At 41.3% G+C, this 14,742-nt stretch overlaps 3 protein-coding genes across 3 annotated transcripts; all 3 read right to left on the bottom strand.

Moving 5' to 3' along the window:
- Nucleotides 1–272: 272 nt before the first annotated feature.
- Nucleotides 273–6,675, bottom strand: Rab8 (RAS oncogene family member Rab8). Its single transcript, XM_077429518.1, has 5 exons — nt 6,406–6,675; nt 4,637–4,697; nt 4,363–4,567; nt 4,020–4,160; nt 273–1,629 (listed from the first exon to the last, which is right to left on the bottom strand). The coding sequence occupies exons 1-5, from the start codon at nt 6,527–6,529 to the stop codon at nt 1,522–1,524; spliced, it is 639 nt and encodes a 212-aa protein (XP_077285644.1). The 5' UTR covers nt 6,530–6,675; the 3' UTR covers nt 273–1,521.
- Nucleotides 6,676–7,412: 737 nt separating this feature from the next.
- LOC143910890 (uncharacterized) lies at nt 7,413–10,414 on the bottom strand. Its single transcript, XM_077429508.1, has one exon. It carries the CDS (start codon nt 10,344–10,346, stop codon nt 9,342–9,344), a length of 1,005 nt encoding a protein of 334 aa, XP_077285634.1. The 5' UTR covers nt 10,347–10,414; the 3' UTR covers nt 7,413–9,341.
- Nucleotides 10,408–14,545, bottom strand: LOC143910801 (uncharacterized). The gene is made up of 3 exons (XM_077429397.1): nt 12,442–14,545; nt 10,516–12,400; nt 10,408–10,474 (listed from the first exon to the last, which is right to left on the bottom strand). Exons 1-3 carry the CDS (start codon nt 14,543–14,545, stop codon nt 10,408–10,410), a joined length of 4,056 nt encoding a protein of 1,351 aa, XP_077285523.1.
- Between the last annotated feature and the right edge of the window lie 197 nt (nt 14,546–14,742).

The following is a 14,742-nucleotide window of genomic DNA, read 5'->3' as shown; positions in this document are numbered from 1 at the left end:
TTATTTGGAAAGTACTTTACTAAAATCACATACAAAAATTACATATTGCATAGTATACGCCAATCACACATTGACAAATTCAAATTTATCTTTATCAATGCGGCAATCGTCACTCGTTGACGAATGTAAAAAATGCCAAAAACAACTATATATTATACTGTCATGGCCACATTAACATTTTATTCATTTACATAATATTTAATAGCAAGTACAAAAGTGTGAATGTGAAATATGTTAGTTTTTTTATAAATATTAGCTCGCATATCTATTACTTATCAATTACTGTAGTGATTTCCAATTAAGTCGAGTATTTTTTTTTCACTTTAAAAGCACAGCCTGTTTTAGGTCATTGTACACAATTTTAAGTTTTAGAATTGAAAAAATATCCCAAACAACGTTTAATTATTAGACGCAATAGTAATGAATCAAAATAGCCTCAAAGTTTGAACAGATGCTTCAATGAACATCCTTGAAAGTGTGCAAACTTGGTCGAAAATCGTAATTATTAATAGAAACCGAACGGTATATTCCAATTATGATCCAACCATTGAGGCATGAATGTGCATCCATTTAAAAAGTATAAAGAAACTTTTAATATTATCATTGTATGTATATTAAAATCACTGGTTTTGAATTACTACTAGTAATAAAATAAAAATGATGGTTATCTATAACTAGCTATGGCGCGATTTATACACAAATTGCTAAAAGTGATCAAAGAACACCAAATATGTTATAAAATAATAAAAATACTGTTTCCTTTCGATATTAATTAATTAAGTGTATGTTTATGTAAATAATATACATAAAACCAATCAACTCGATTTCAAAATTATATTATATATAAAATAAAATATATAGAATATGCACAAAATCTTAACGTTATGGATAACAGCATGTTCTATCACCACATTTTATACACCAGATAAAAATTATATAACTTATTTTTATAAAATATTCCACAATCAATTTTGCGAAAGAAGTGCCAACATTTCGAAACAATAGATAAGTACAAAACAGGATTGAAAAAAAAAAGTTTACAGTACATACAACACAAATTAATTACCAATAATTAAACCTCTGCTTTGCGAATAATACAATACAATAAAACAATGGAAAATAAATACTTTAATTCTATTTTAAAGTAAATTTTGACCCTAAGTAGGTTTATATACGCTCTGAAACTTGGATCTGTCGTTTTAAAAGTGGGCGAAAGTTATTTTGAAATAGATCTCTCTTTACATTTCGATTCCGATCGGAGCGTACATAAACACGATAATATGTATGTGTATTTATCAGTGGGATTGTTCGGTGTAAATTGATGATAGAATAAACATGATTGCGGAAAAATCACAGGGCCATCAATATATACGATTTAATAAAGTTTAGAATAAAACATCCATTGCACCAAATACTCGTTTATAAAATTATACTCGATATTATTAAGTCAAAGCACTGCGCGAATGTTGCAGAGCGGATATAGTCTGAAGAATATATAGAGATATCAGTGGAAGGTAGGGGTCAGAGCAGCGAGCAGCGTGACAACCAGCTGGTTGGCCGACGAGGAGGTTCCGATTTCAGTTGTTGTGTTGCACCCATGCCTTTGCCGCCGGTCGGATTGCTCGCTTCCTGTTTGCGAAAACATAAAACAACCATCAGTACAGGAACTTAAATAGTTATTAAAACAAAATAAACTCGTTTTACAACGCGATTATAAACTAAAAACGAAATATTTGCGACTTGGTCCTAAATAGTCATTTTTTTTAAAACCAATGCAAGTCTAAATAAAATGAGATGCAACTTGAGGTAATACATGCAAATGTTACATAGATAAAACAACTATTTGAATATGAATTTTTTTTAGGTGCATGTCGATTACTAAGTTAACTTCATTATAAATACATATTGTAGCGTAAGCGAAAAGTAGCCGCCGTTTTAATTGGTTTTCGAGGATTATCTCCAGGCTTAAGTGCAGTCGGCTAACAATGGAGACCCCGGAATTGACTTAGTGGTCGGTAACAGTACTCCCGCTAGAGTTCTCAGAACTGACAGCGCGAAAGTTTGTAACAATACGTAAACAAACGTGTCGAGGGAGATGCAGTGAGCGACCTGCCCTTTATAAGCAGGTACTTAGTATATAAATTAACTAGTAGATATACATTTATACAGGCAACAATAGAGTTTCACCGGCACTCACCAGTAATTATATATTAACTTTGACAGTTGGGTTTTGACGGTTCAGATTTTCTTACAGAATGTTTTGGGATCCAAAAATGAATTAGTATTAGTTAATATTACAAATTAAAGAAAAGAATTTCAAATCACGATAACCCTAAGAATGTCTTAAACAAAACAAAAATGTGATTTTCGGACTCAGATTACGAGTCGAGGAACGTTTTCACGAAAAGCGAATAAAATAAATCAAATGCGGTTCCGCGACAAATCGCTCACGGATCTAACACTCAACGACATAACGCGCACGACATATAGCTCACGGACATTATACTCACAGATAAATAGCTCACGCGACAAATCGCTCGCGGAATTATTCGTACATACACAAACGTTATTTTTTACACAAAAATTATTCCAAAACTCAACATAACGTATCGTGACGAATTAACACACTATCCTATCACAGATAAATAAATAAAATATATACAAACAAGTTTAATCTCAATCGTATGTCGTGCGCGTTATGCCGTTGTTAGTTATGCGATATGTCGTGCGCGTTATGAGTGTTAGGTCCGTGAGCAATTTGTTTTGTTTTGCAAGACACCATTAAAAGCCTAGGCTCTGTGAATCGTATTCAAAAAGGGGATGAAAGAAACGGAATACAACGAAGAAATGTCATACAATGAGCACTTATCGTTTCTATATATGTTTAGCGGATCATCCGTTGGTGAATACTTATAAATTGACAAATTCTGACCAGTCTGATTGTAAGGCCTTTGTGTCATATGAAATAAATCGGTCTCCGTGACGAGACAGAATGTTAAATTATAGAAAACGCAAATATCGGAAGGCAAAGATCGAAAATCGAAAGATCTTAAGTCGAAAGATAAAAAAAAAAATGGTGCATGGTAAACGGTACATACTCACTTAATTTGCGCGAGCAGGATACAACAGGAACAGGCTTTTCCTCCAGTATTAATGTGCGCGCGCAGAATACGGGAGGAAAAGCATGTTCCTCTTGTTCCTGTTGTATCCTGCTCGCACAAATTAAGTGAGTATATACGTGAGTATGTACCGTTTACCATGCACCATTTTTTTTTTGATCTTTCGACTTAAGATCTTTCGATTTTCGATCTTTGCCTTCCGATATTTGTGTTTTCTGTAATTTAACATTCTGTCTCGTCACGTAGACCCGAAATAAATATATAGTATAAATGAATCATTAAATAACTAGTGAATACACTTTAACTGAAACATATAAAGCATTCCTTTATATAAAAATGTGATGAATATGCATACAATGCATCACCATTGTACAAATCTGTACGAGAATGCACATCATGCTCAACATAAGAAATTATTATGCATGCAAAAGATAAAATATATTTTTTAATTATTATTCTAATAGATTACCAGTGTGTACATATATGATATTTGAGTCAAAAATGCCATATATAAACAATTGAAAATTTGCATCAACATTCTTGAAAAGAACAACACTCTATAAATATATTTTATTAATGTCAACCACATTTTTTCAAGTTCACTCGTGCAATAACAATTTATAAGCAAAATAATCTTTATAAGTGTTACAATAATAAAATCTGGTTTGAAAAACATTACAACAAAGCATTCGTAATATTCAAGCGAAATTCTTGGATGCTAAGGTATACATAATTAATGCCTTTACCTTCTGTAGGTTGCAGAGAAAGGCCAGGAAAATAAAAATAAATAAATACATTAGTCCAATAAACATTATACATAATTAGATGTACATATGATAGTACGTAATGTATTATATATATTATATTGTTTTTTTTTATAGTAAAATAATCTTAACTTACCAATTTTTTTTCAACTTTGGCTTTTATATCTTTAGCTAGAGTGAAAAACGCAAGCTCAACGTTGACCGAAGACTTTGCTGAAGTTTCTATAAATTTTATTCCATATTCTACAGCTAGTTGTTCCCCTCGTTCTTTAGATACCTGTTTTAAAGAGTACATATATATGAAAAATTGTATATGTAAGCAGGTGCGGCTCATCCGTAGGAACTGCAGTACTGCAGCACTCCAATCAAACCAGTTTTTTTACGAAGGAACTAAGGATGGGTACATGCAGTGCTACAAAAACATTTTCTACGAACCGCCACTACATGTAAATGAAACAGTTTTGAATAATTTATCGTACCTGTCTTTTTTCATTTAAATCGTTCTTATTTCCGAGTAGCATTTTCTCTACATCAGCACTAGCATTCTCTTCTATATTCCGAATCCAATTTTTAATGTTTTCGAAACTTTTCTCATTTGTAACATCGTATACTAACATAATGCCCATCGCACCACGGTAATATGCAGTTGTAATCGTTCTAAAACGTTCTTGTCCTGCCGTATCCCTATAAACGATATTTTTGTACAATTCGAAAACCTTGAATTTGTTGAAATGAATATTAAAAAATAATTACCATATCTGCAATTTAATTTTTTTCCCATCGAGGTCTATTGTACGAATTTTGAAATCAATACCTGAAATTATATATTAATACAATTCAATTAATAAAACATCACTTCAACTACTAGTGCAATATTGAAACAAATTCTTGTTCGTTCACATTATTATATGAAAGTCTAGCGCATTTTAATATTCTATATATAGGACAAACTAGTTGTAAGTAGAGTAAGAAAGAATAAGACGGCTGGGGGTGTTTTTCACAGGGGTGTGCTCATGTATAATGCCCTCCCTGAGTGCGTCAGGTCTGCTAAAAACATGGATGCATTCCTGCGAGGTGCGAAGAGACACCTCTGTGAGGGACAGTACATATAAGTTAATTATAAATTTTAGAGTTAAGTATAATAATTAAGATGTATTTTTTTTTTTAAATTAGCTTGATAGCTAAAATATATATAAATAAATAAATAAATATGAAATTAAAGATCCATGCATTGATGATCTGAATGAAAATAGTAAAATAGAGCAGTGTTCTAACTCGATATATATACTGTGATTTTAAAAGACGTTTTTCTAAACTATGTAAACTAAACATATATTCAGTGGTGGATCAAGTAAATGGGGGGCCCCAAGCGCATTTGAAATGTGAAGCCCCCACTTAAAAATGTTATTATCGTTTTTTACCATGCTTTTCATTAGGATTTTACAAAACCATATTTTTTTTTATAACCTATGCTTCACCTGTATTGAATAACGCCTCGAATACTAACCTTTCCAAGCTCCAAGTAATACGAAATAAATCCCTAAAAATAATTTATAATACACCCATATATATTAACTTGAAAAAACTGAATGCCATATATAATATTCCGTTTGTTACAGACATTACTAACAAACTAACCAGTAGATTCTATGACAGAATCACTAATAACCATACTAACACACTTGTGAAGAGTCTTGGTGATTACAACAGAATGTCTATACCCTTCAGGTATAAACACAGATTACCTAAACACGATCTGCTTTAGGTCATCGACTTTAGAGAGTCTTTAATTAATATTATGTATTCGATGTATTATGAGCATTTATAAGAATTGTAAATAGGTTTTTGAGCTCTTTTTCCTATTACGCTGTACATACATATTAACATTATAATAATATAATATTATGATTACTAACAAAATTAATTTAAAATTGTAAAATATAAATTTTTATTTATTTACTATATGTACTTGAAACAATAACAGTTTTTGGCTTATGTATAATAGTACTATGTATAATAGTATTTTTGGCTTTCGAACGTATTGTGGACAATGATAATAATTTGTAAGTTGTAAATTTTGGGGCCCCAAACGCTCGCTTATTTTCATGTATGATAAACCGCCTGCATATATATTATATAAAAAGTATATTATACAAAAAGGTTTCATATAATTTGTCAGTTTTTTTTTTGTATAAAACCAAGGATGACCTCATCTATATACAGTGGTAGACACAATTTGTTTCGTATGCAACATCCATGAATACTGATTTTGAAATATAGCTGTAGTTAAAATCAAGTCGACTGTACAATCAATGTGCTGTTAATTGCAATTGAGTCATCACTGGGGTGGAGGTTATGAGCCACCGCCCTGACGTTTTTGGCGCGAGAAAATTGCGCCAAATGACGAGTGACAAGACGAGGACAAAGGGGGCGGGTCTCGGAGTGGAGATGTGGAGGGGAGGAAAATCGGGGTTGGATTTGATGGACGGGTGGATTTAATTTGACGGGAGGGACGTTCGTACCGATGGTGGATATGAAGGTGGTGTTGAACGCGTCCTCGGAGAAGCGAAACAGAAGACACGTTTTGCCGACGCCGGAGTCTCCGATCAGCAGCAACTTGAACAGATAGTCGTACGTCTTCGCCATCGTGACACACGCATACACCTGCGCCTGCACCCACACACACTCACGCTCAGCAAACGAAAGCGCCGCAATACACGATACGCCCCTACTATTTACTACAACACTGCAATACGCCCGCCCCACACGGCCACCTCAAATCTCCTGTCACTGGGGCTGCCAATCTGCCATATCTTAAATTTAATTCAGACCGAAATCGAAAACTTCGATCGGATCGGATCCACCCGAATTATCGAGCCATTCGTTTCAACATTGAATCGATTAGAAATGTGGTATCACGCGATTTATCAATTTACGACTTTTTAATTAACAATTTTTAAAGGGGTGTCATTTTATTTTTTCCAGGGGAGGGCAAAAGCTTCGACTAGTTTGAGGGTTGTTGTTTTTCTAGAGGGGGAAGTTTTAATATGTTCAAAAATTTTTAAATGTGTGCATATGAATGTGAACTATTTTTTTTTAAACGTTTATTTTTATTTATCAATTGTAAGGCTACGTCCTCCTCATCGTCCCTTCAGTAGGCAGCAGTGCCAATGGTTGGGTTGGCATCCAACCGATCCCCACTCCCCGGACTTGGCTTCCCGGGCGCGCGCTAGGAGAGAAGCACTCTCTTACCATCGGACTTTCTTTCGTATGCGGTCTACATTTATATATCTACTTTAGTATGCGATTTACCTTCACGTTTTTACTTTAATATGCGGTCTCACTGTCTCAGTTCTCGCGTGTGACACTGAAATTTAATCTTAAATTAATAGGGCCAACCTTAACTTAATCTAACCTATCCTGATCCTATAAATAGGTGTTGGCTGCTAAGATATATTTTTTCTTAAGTTTTATTTCATCAATATTAAAAAAAAAAACATATCTTGCGGTTTAACCGACTAGTAACTGTACAGTTCCTGGAGTTCTCGCCCTCTTCATACGCCGCTGTTTACAGAACAGTCAGAAGCTGTCTACATAGAGGAAGAACCTCGTGACCGGGTCTCCAGCTTTTCTCCTGCCAGCTCGTACAGCTAGCTGCGTTTCGACGATCATAGAACTTGGAGAACCCTATGATAGATAACGACACATTCCAGGTTAGTCCACGGTTTCCCTTTAGAACGGGTTCCTGGAGGACGGTTAGGTGAACCAATCAAATGTGAACCGGTCACAGGACAACCGGTCGCTCTAGATTGGTCACACATGATCACCCGTCACAGTAAAACTGGTCACGAGAAAACTGGTCACACCCTAAAACTGGTCACACCCTAAAATCGGTCACGAGAAAACTGGTTGACTGATTTTAGGGTGTGACCAGTTTTAGTATGACAGTGGCGGCTCGTCTATATGGGCTGCGGGGCTACAGCCCTCCCAGTATAGTACAAATGCATGCCATTTTTGCCGTCCATATGGGCTGCAGGTCTGCAGACCTCCCAGTATAGTACATATATATATGCTATTTTTGTCTGCATTTGATCACCGGTATGGTTAACGAGCTATTATATCCCGATTAATCTCTGCAGCCCCCCCTCTATGAATTCTCATGAGCCGCCACTGACTGTGACGGGTGATCACGTGTGACCAATCCAGAGCGACCGGTTGTCCTGTGACTGGTTCACATATGACTAATAGTCCGTTTACCCTGGAGGACACCAGGACAACGTGGGAGCCATTTCGTCAATGGTATTAGTCACAATGTCGTATATAAAAATTTTCTAATGCGTGCCCACTGTACAGACTCCAGGGATGTTCAACTCGAGAGCACCCCGGAAGTCGATTTCGTAGAAGCTCGTGGTAAGCGTGGGCGGGGCTGGTTTCCTCCAAGGGATCCACAGGTCGTCGTCTGCGGTCTGGTCTCTGCTGCTGTCGGCTCGGCTCGATGTATATCTCTCTCTCTCTCGTACAGTGTGCGTAAGTGAGGGTGATACGGGACAAAGGCGGGAAATTGAATAGTAATGAAAACAGGTTATAATTCTGTTTTGTATGGTGACTGTATTTTATATATATATATGTATATACAGAGATCAAGCAGGGGGGACAGAAAAAGGGGGGGGGGGGAGTCCGACTTGAAATTAGCGCGCACGTGTTCAAGAGGTTATGGTAACCTCACTCAACCACGTGGCTCCGTGATCTGACTTCGACGAAGAGAGACCAGGAATTCCTCACTTCTCACCGGACGTATACTGAAGCTGTACTTCCAGTATCGTCTGCCGATCAAGGCTGAGCTGATCGGGACTCGGTGGTGGGAACCAACTCGGTAGCGAACAGAGATGTTCACTCGACCGACGCGGAAAACGAATAGGGGGCGGGTACGCGCGCTCGGCGCCGATCTCCCTCCAAAACGGCTCCTTTGGTCGTAACGCCACGAAAGCTGACCATGAAGACTTGGTCGGAACATACTCCCCCCGTTGGAAGTCAGAGGATCGAATTCCAAAACAAACAAGAATTAATGGTGCACAAGCGACTAATGAAATACACAAAAACCAAGCAAGTAAGCAAAAAAATAACAACAAAATAAAAAACAACACAACAAAATAACCCAGTCAGCAAACAAAATAACATTAGTCCACCGTCAGTTTCCCATCCTACATAAGCAGCTGACTAAGCCGGCAAGAAACAAACAAAAAATAGACAAACAAACAACCAAAACACCCACAAATAACCAACACCAATGCTAGGTAACAATATTGTTCAACCGTTATATGTCCCAATCTATCCTGATAGCTCCATTACAAAGCACCAATCAAACCAACAAGAGAAGCATAAAAGAAAAGCAACTCAAAAACTTAAGTTAAAACACATAAACTGAATCCACAACACAGATACAAATAACGCGCCAACTTTAATGTGGGACGTTATGAACGCTCGCCACTCCGTTGCACAAATTAACCGAATGTTGCTCAACAGGCAGTCGAGCAACTCGCCGAGCTGCTCTTTTGATAACTCCCTTTACTGTGCGAATGGTGATGACTCGCACCACTCCGTCGTGGCCAGGATGAACGGCTAGGATCCGTCCCATGGGCCATTCCAAGGGAGGTGCGTTTTCTTCGGCGACTATCACCATATCCCCCGGCTGCAAGTTGGGTGACTCCCTGGAGCCACTCTTGTGGCGCTGCTGCAGTAGCGTGACGTACTCTCGGGACCATCTCTTCCAGAAATGCTGCAACATCTGCTGCAGGTGCTTGTAAGTTGACACCCTCGCTAAGGGTTGATCGACCAGATCTTCCTGAGGTAGCGCAATCAGTGGCCCACCAACTAGGAAATGACCAGGAGTGAGGGGAATTAGGTCGGAAGGGTCAGATGACAACGGGGTCAAAGGTCGCGAGTTCAATACGGCTTCTATTTGTGTTATTAGAGTATTCAAAGACTCGTACGTTACGGTTGTACTACCCATGACGCGTTTTAAGTGGCGCTTCATTGACTTTACGGCGGCCTCCCACAGCCCACCAAAGTGCGGAGCCCGTGGTGGAATGAAGCGCCAGTTCATTCCCTTTTCAGAACAAAATGAATGTAGCGATTGCTTATGAGCGGTTGATGCTAGCAGTTTAGTGAGCATTCTATCGGTTCCTATAAAGTTAGTGGCGTTATCGGACCAGATCTCAGCCACGAGCCCCCTCCGAGATATGAATCTCTTCAGTGCGTCGATAAATGCCCTGGACGTTAAACTCTGCACTACCTCTAAATGAACAGCCTTGGTAGCAAGGCAAACGAATATGCAGATGTAGGCTTTCAGGAAAGACCGATTTCGGGACGCTTTCTCCTTGATGAGGATCGGGCCGGCGTAATCTACGCCACAATTAAGGAACGGACGTGCCGGGGCAGTGCGTAATGCTGGCAAATCTCCCATTATGGGTTGTTGAAGTCTCGGTATGACCCGGGAGCACCGTACGCACCTTCGAATTTCGCGACTAACGGTGTTTCTCCCCCCGATTAGCCAATACCTTTCTCGAAGGTGGGCGGACACCAATTGTGTGCCTGCATGGAGTAATTGTTCATGAGCGGCTCTAACTAGCAACTCCGTAATATGGGCTTTAGCTGGAACAATCAGAGGGTGCTTGCGCTCAAACTGCCAATGAGTGTGGCTCAATCGCCCTCCCACCCGTAGGGCACCTTCTGGATCCAAAAAAGGTCTTAAGGCCTTCAGGCGATTGTTAGGAATTGGCAACGCTGATTCGAGTAGGGCAATTTCCCTTTTGTAAAATCGCGACTGAACGTGCTTGATGATTTTAGTTTCCGCGGCGATTAGTTCGGTACGCGATAGTGGAACACTAATGGACCCCCTTTTTCTCAACGCCGCGATAAATCGTAGGCAATAGGCAGTAATTCTGGTCAACGTGTGCCACGAAGAGTATCGGGATAATAACTCCCAGTCACTAGTACTAGCGACTAGGGCTACACGCGTCCCTTTAGCCTCTATTTGAGGCTCTTCAATGGGAACCTGGCTCTTTGGCCATGTGTTCCTGTCCTGGAGGATCCATTTGGGTCCATTCCACCACAATGACATGGTTTGTAATTCAGAGGGCATGAATCCTCGAGACAAAGAATCAGCGGGATTGTCCTGGGAACTTATATGGTTCCAGGAATGCTTTCCACTCATTGACTGGATTTTGGCTACCCTATGGGACACAAAGGTCGTCCAACGTGAAGATTCACCCTTGAGCCAAGCTAACACGATGGTAGAATCAGTCCATAAAATCACCTCGTCAATCGGAACGGTGATTGCGACTCTAACTCGCTCTACCAATGTGTGAAGTAAATGGGCGCCGCACAGTTCCAATCTGGGAATAGTCAAAGTCTTTAAGGGGGCGACTCGAGATTTTGCGCAAAACAATCTACAGACGCGATGTCCCAATCGGTCGGTGGACAGCGCATAAATGCATGCGCCGTATGCCTTTTGCGATGCATCGCAAAACCCGAGTAGCGTAATGCTCACCGGGTTAGGTAATAAAACATGTCTGGGAATCATTATGTCCCTCAATTTGGGCAATTGTGATATGAAAATCTCCCATTGGGACGCTAATCTCTCGGGAATAGCCTCGTCCCAATTGAGGCCCCCGCGGAATAGTTCTTGCATTAACTGTTTTGCAAGAACGATGGTAGGGCCCAATAAGCCCAGTGGGTCAAACAACCGCGCTATTTGGGCTAGTATATTCCGTTTCGTGAATTGCGCATTTGTATTCAGATTGATGGGGAAAGCGAACGTGTCACATTTGGTGTGCCAGTTCAATCCGAGAGTGGATGTCTCGTCCTTGCTGATCACATGGCAGTGATCGGTGCCCTGATCGGAAGCGGGTATTATGGAGATGGGTTCAGTGGTGTTGGAAGCCCATTTTCGAAGAGGGAGACCAGCCCGAGCCAGAATATAGTTAATTTGCTCGGCCAGTTTTGTGAGTTCCTGGACGCTACTGGCACCCGAGAGCAAGTCATCGACGTAAAAGTCTCTGCTTAACACTGTGGAAGCTTCGGGAAATTCCGCCCTATGTTCATCGGCTAAGGCCCTCAAACAACGGGTTGCCAAGAATGAAGCACAGGCAGTGCCGTACGTCACAGTGTTTAGCTGATACGTTCGCGCCCCTTTACCCAAACCCCAGATAATGCGTTGAAATGGTTGGTCATCTGGATGTACCCTGATTTGTCGGTACATCTTTTCGATGTCCGCAGTCACTGCAACTGAGTGCTGCCGAAAACGTAATAAAATGTCGAATATGTCGTCCTGAACTCGTGGACCGACATGGAGAACGTCATTTAGAGATGTTCCCGAAGATGACTTTGCCGACCCGTCAAACACTACGCGTAGCTTTGTAGTGAGGCTGCTTTCTTTGGAGACGGCGTGGTGAGGGAGATAGAAATTTGGGACGGATTCTGAATTGCACTCGACATATGCCCCAGATCGATAAATTCCTGCAGAAATGCCTCGTAACGATTGCGAAATTGTTCGTTACGAGCAAATCTGCCCTTAAGCGCACGGAATCTTTTTTCCGCCGCAGTGCGTGAATCGCCTAATAAGTGACTGTCTGCCTTGAATGGAAGTCTGACCATAAACCGACCCGAAGAATCGCGAGTAGTCCCATGTATGAATGACTGCTCGGCGGGATGACCCTCATCTAACCCTACCTTGGAGGTGTTCGGTTCTTCTAGTTCCCAGAATGCTCTGATGGAGCGCATGAGTGAGAGATTGCAACTACGTGCATTGTTCGATGATGCGGGAGCGGCAATCGAACCACCTAAAATCCAACCGTACGCGGTGTTTAGCATGGTTATGCTTCCTTGTCTGTCACCGCGTGAAGGAATGGAAATGGTGCGCCTTCCGTTGCGCAATATGGCATGATAGATGTCGCTACCCATCACCATATCAACCGTACCGGGAGAGTCAAATGACGGATCAGCAAGGGGAAGATGAAGCGGCAAATGGCTCCGTATCTCAGACACATTGCGCGATGGCAGTTGATGCGTGATGTCGGACATGATTGCGCAATCAATGTCCATGCCGGCGCCCTGGTTGGGGAGACGCGGTAGTATACGCACTACCGCGCCATAGGAGATGGACGTCCTATTTAAACCTACTCCCAGCAGGTTGACGTCCATCTTTTTTGACTTCAAGGCGAGTCGCCTTCTTAAGTCCTCGGACATTATGTTGACCTCGGAGCCATTATCAAGTAAAGCCCGCACTTTATGCAACTGCCCATCACGACCGCGTGCTTGTACTTCTACGGTACATAACAAAACGGTGCGGGAATGTGAAGGCGTCGCGTGTCTCACCGAATGTAAAACTGCTGACGGTTCTACGGGTTTGACGTGCTTCGAATTCTGGGGGCTCTGGGAAGTTTTGACCTTGTTTGAAGGTGAAGCCTGATACGCCGTTGCGTCATGCAAGAGCGTGTGGTGCGCCCGACCGCAACGCACGCATCTTTGTTTGGTTCGGCACGCTTGAACCATGTGACCCGGTCTCAGACAGTTCAGACATAACCTATGTTTGATAGCGGCCGCCCTACGCTCATCACCGCTCATACGGCGGAAAGATGTGCATGCTAGTAGCGAGTGACTTCCGCTACAGTTGATGCAGGAGGGGTGTTCCCCTCCCACATGTAACGCGGCCGCCTTTTGGCCACTGACAACTCGAGGTTGGGCATTCGACTCGCCCTTTAGAACGAAGTCGGCATTTGCCACGGCTTGGCACTGGCCCGTTAGGAAGTCCATCATGTTGACAAACGTGCAGTCTTCATACTTGGGAGCCTGAAGCTCCCATTGCTGAAGTGTGTGCCGGTCGAGTTTTCTGGTGATAAACATCACCAGAATCTCGTTCCAGGTCTCGACCCGGACGCCCAAGTTAACGAGCGCACGTACATGCATGTTAGCATCATCTATGAGACGACGCAAACTGACGTGATGGTTGCTCGCGACTGGCTCGGCTTCAAATAATGCCTGAAGATGATGTTGAATAACAATTTTTTTATTGTTATTGCGTTGATCCAAAATGGACCACGCGCGGGAGAAGGCATCGTCAGCTAACTCTAGGCCACTAACTACGCGACTGGGTTCTCCTTTCAGGACTGCCAACAAGTATTGGAAGCGGGCGATTTGCGAATTCTCGCCGGCCATAGCGGCCAAGAAGCGTTGTGCGAATTGGGGCCAATTTTGGATGTTGCCCTCAAACGTGGGCAACTCCAACTGGGGCAATTTGATTGCTGTATTTGATTGCGGTATCGGTGACTGCGGCACAGGTGTGACAGCGGATGTAACGACATCTAATGGCGGAACGTTAAATTGCGGCTCCCGTAAATTGATTGCTTCGGTGTATCGCACGATGGCGGCCATATATTCCCTATCAAATATGTCCACGACGGACTCGGAGGCCTGCGCCTCTTCTTGGTCCAGCTCGTCTATCTGATCTTGGACCGATTCAAATTCAGACAATAGTGGTTTGATCATTTCGAATCTAGCCTTGAGCTCGATGAGGCTTACATTGTCCCCCAATAGATTCGCGTTGCGAGTTAATTTAGCTCGAATACCTTTTCGTGCCTTTTTAAGAGCAATCAAAGCCTCCATTATTGAACTGCGACGCAAAGCAAACAAAGGAAAAAATGGACGCGGAGAGAAAAAAAATAAACAAAGGACAATGGATACGGACAAAACAAAATGGATGCTGGCGACCAAAAAAATAGCAACCACAACAGAAAAATGCAAATGACGACCAACCTGGACTAGACGATGTTGGCAGACCAGCTCTGGAGGATTCGGCTATC

This window comes from Arctopsyche grandis, chromosome 4 (genome assembly GCF_051622035.1).
Source record: "Arctopsyche grandis isolate Sample6627 chromosome 4, ASM5162203v2, whole genome shotgun sequence".
NCBI lineage: Eukaryota > Metazoa > Arthropoda > Insecta > Trichoptera > Hydropsychidae > Arctopsyche > Arctopsyche grandis.
This window is presented reverse-complemented; position numbering and strand designations above follow the sequence as displayed.

What these genes read in the sequence shown, in the direction of transcription:
- Rab8 (XM_077429518.1), bottom strand. Translation starts at nt 6,529, where the DNA reads ATGGCGAAGACGTACGACTATCTGTTCAAGTTGCTGCTGATCGGAGAC. An exon ending in CACCTTCATATCCACCATCG is followed by an intron (nt 4,698 to 6,405) that starts GTACGAACGTCC and finishes ATATAATTTCAG; the next exon opens with GTATTGATTTCAAAATTCGT. An exon ending in CCAAAGTTGAAAAAAAATTG is followed by an intron (nt 1,630 to 4,019) that starts GTAAGTTAAGAT and finishes TTTCGCAAACAG; the next exon opens with GAAGCGAGCAATCCGACCGG.
- LOC143910890 (XM_077429508.1), bottom strand. Translation starts at nt 10,346, where the DNA reads ATGGGAGATTTGCCAGCATTACGCACTGCCCCGGCACGTCCGTTCCTT.
- LOC143910801 (XM_077429397.1), bottom strand. Translation starts at nt 14,545, where the DNA reads ATGGAGGCTTTGATTGCTCTTAAAAAGGCACGAAAAGGTATTCGAGCT. An exon ending in GCTTAAGGGCAGATTTGCTC is followed by an intron (nt 12,401 to 12,441) that starts GTAACGAACAAT and finishes GCATTTCTGCAG; the next exon opens with GAATTTATCGATCTGGGGCA. An exon ending in GCTAAAGCCCATATTACGGA is followed by an intron (nt 10,475 to 10,515) that starts GTTGCTAGTTAG and finishes TACTCCATGCAG; the next exon opens with GCACACAATTGGTGTCCGCC.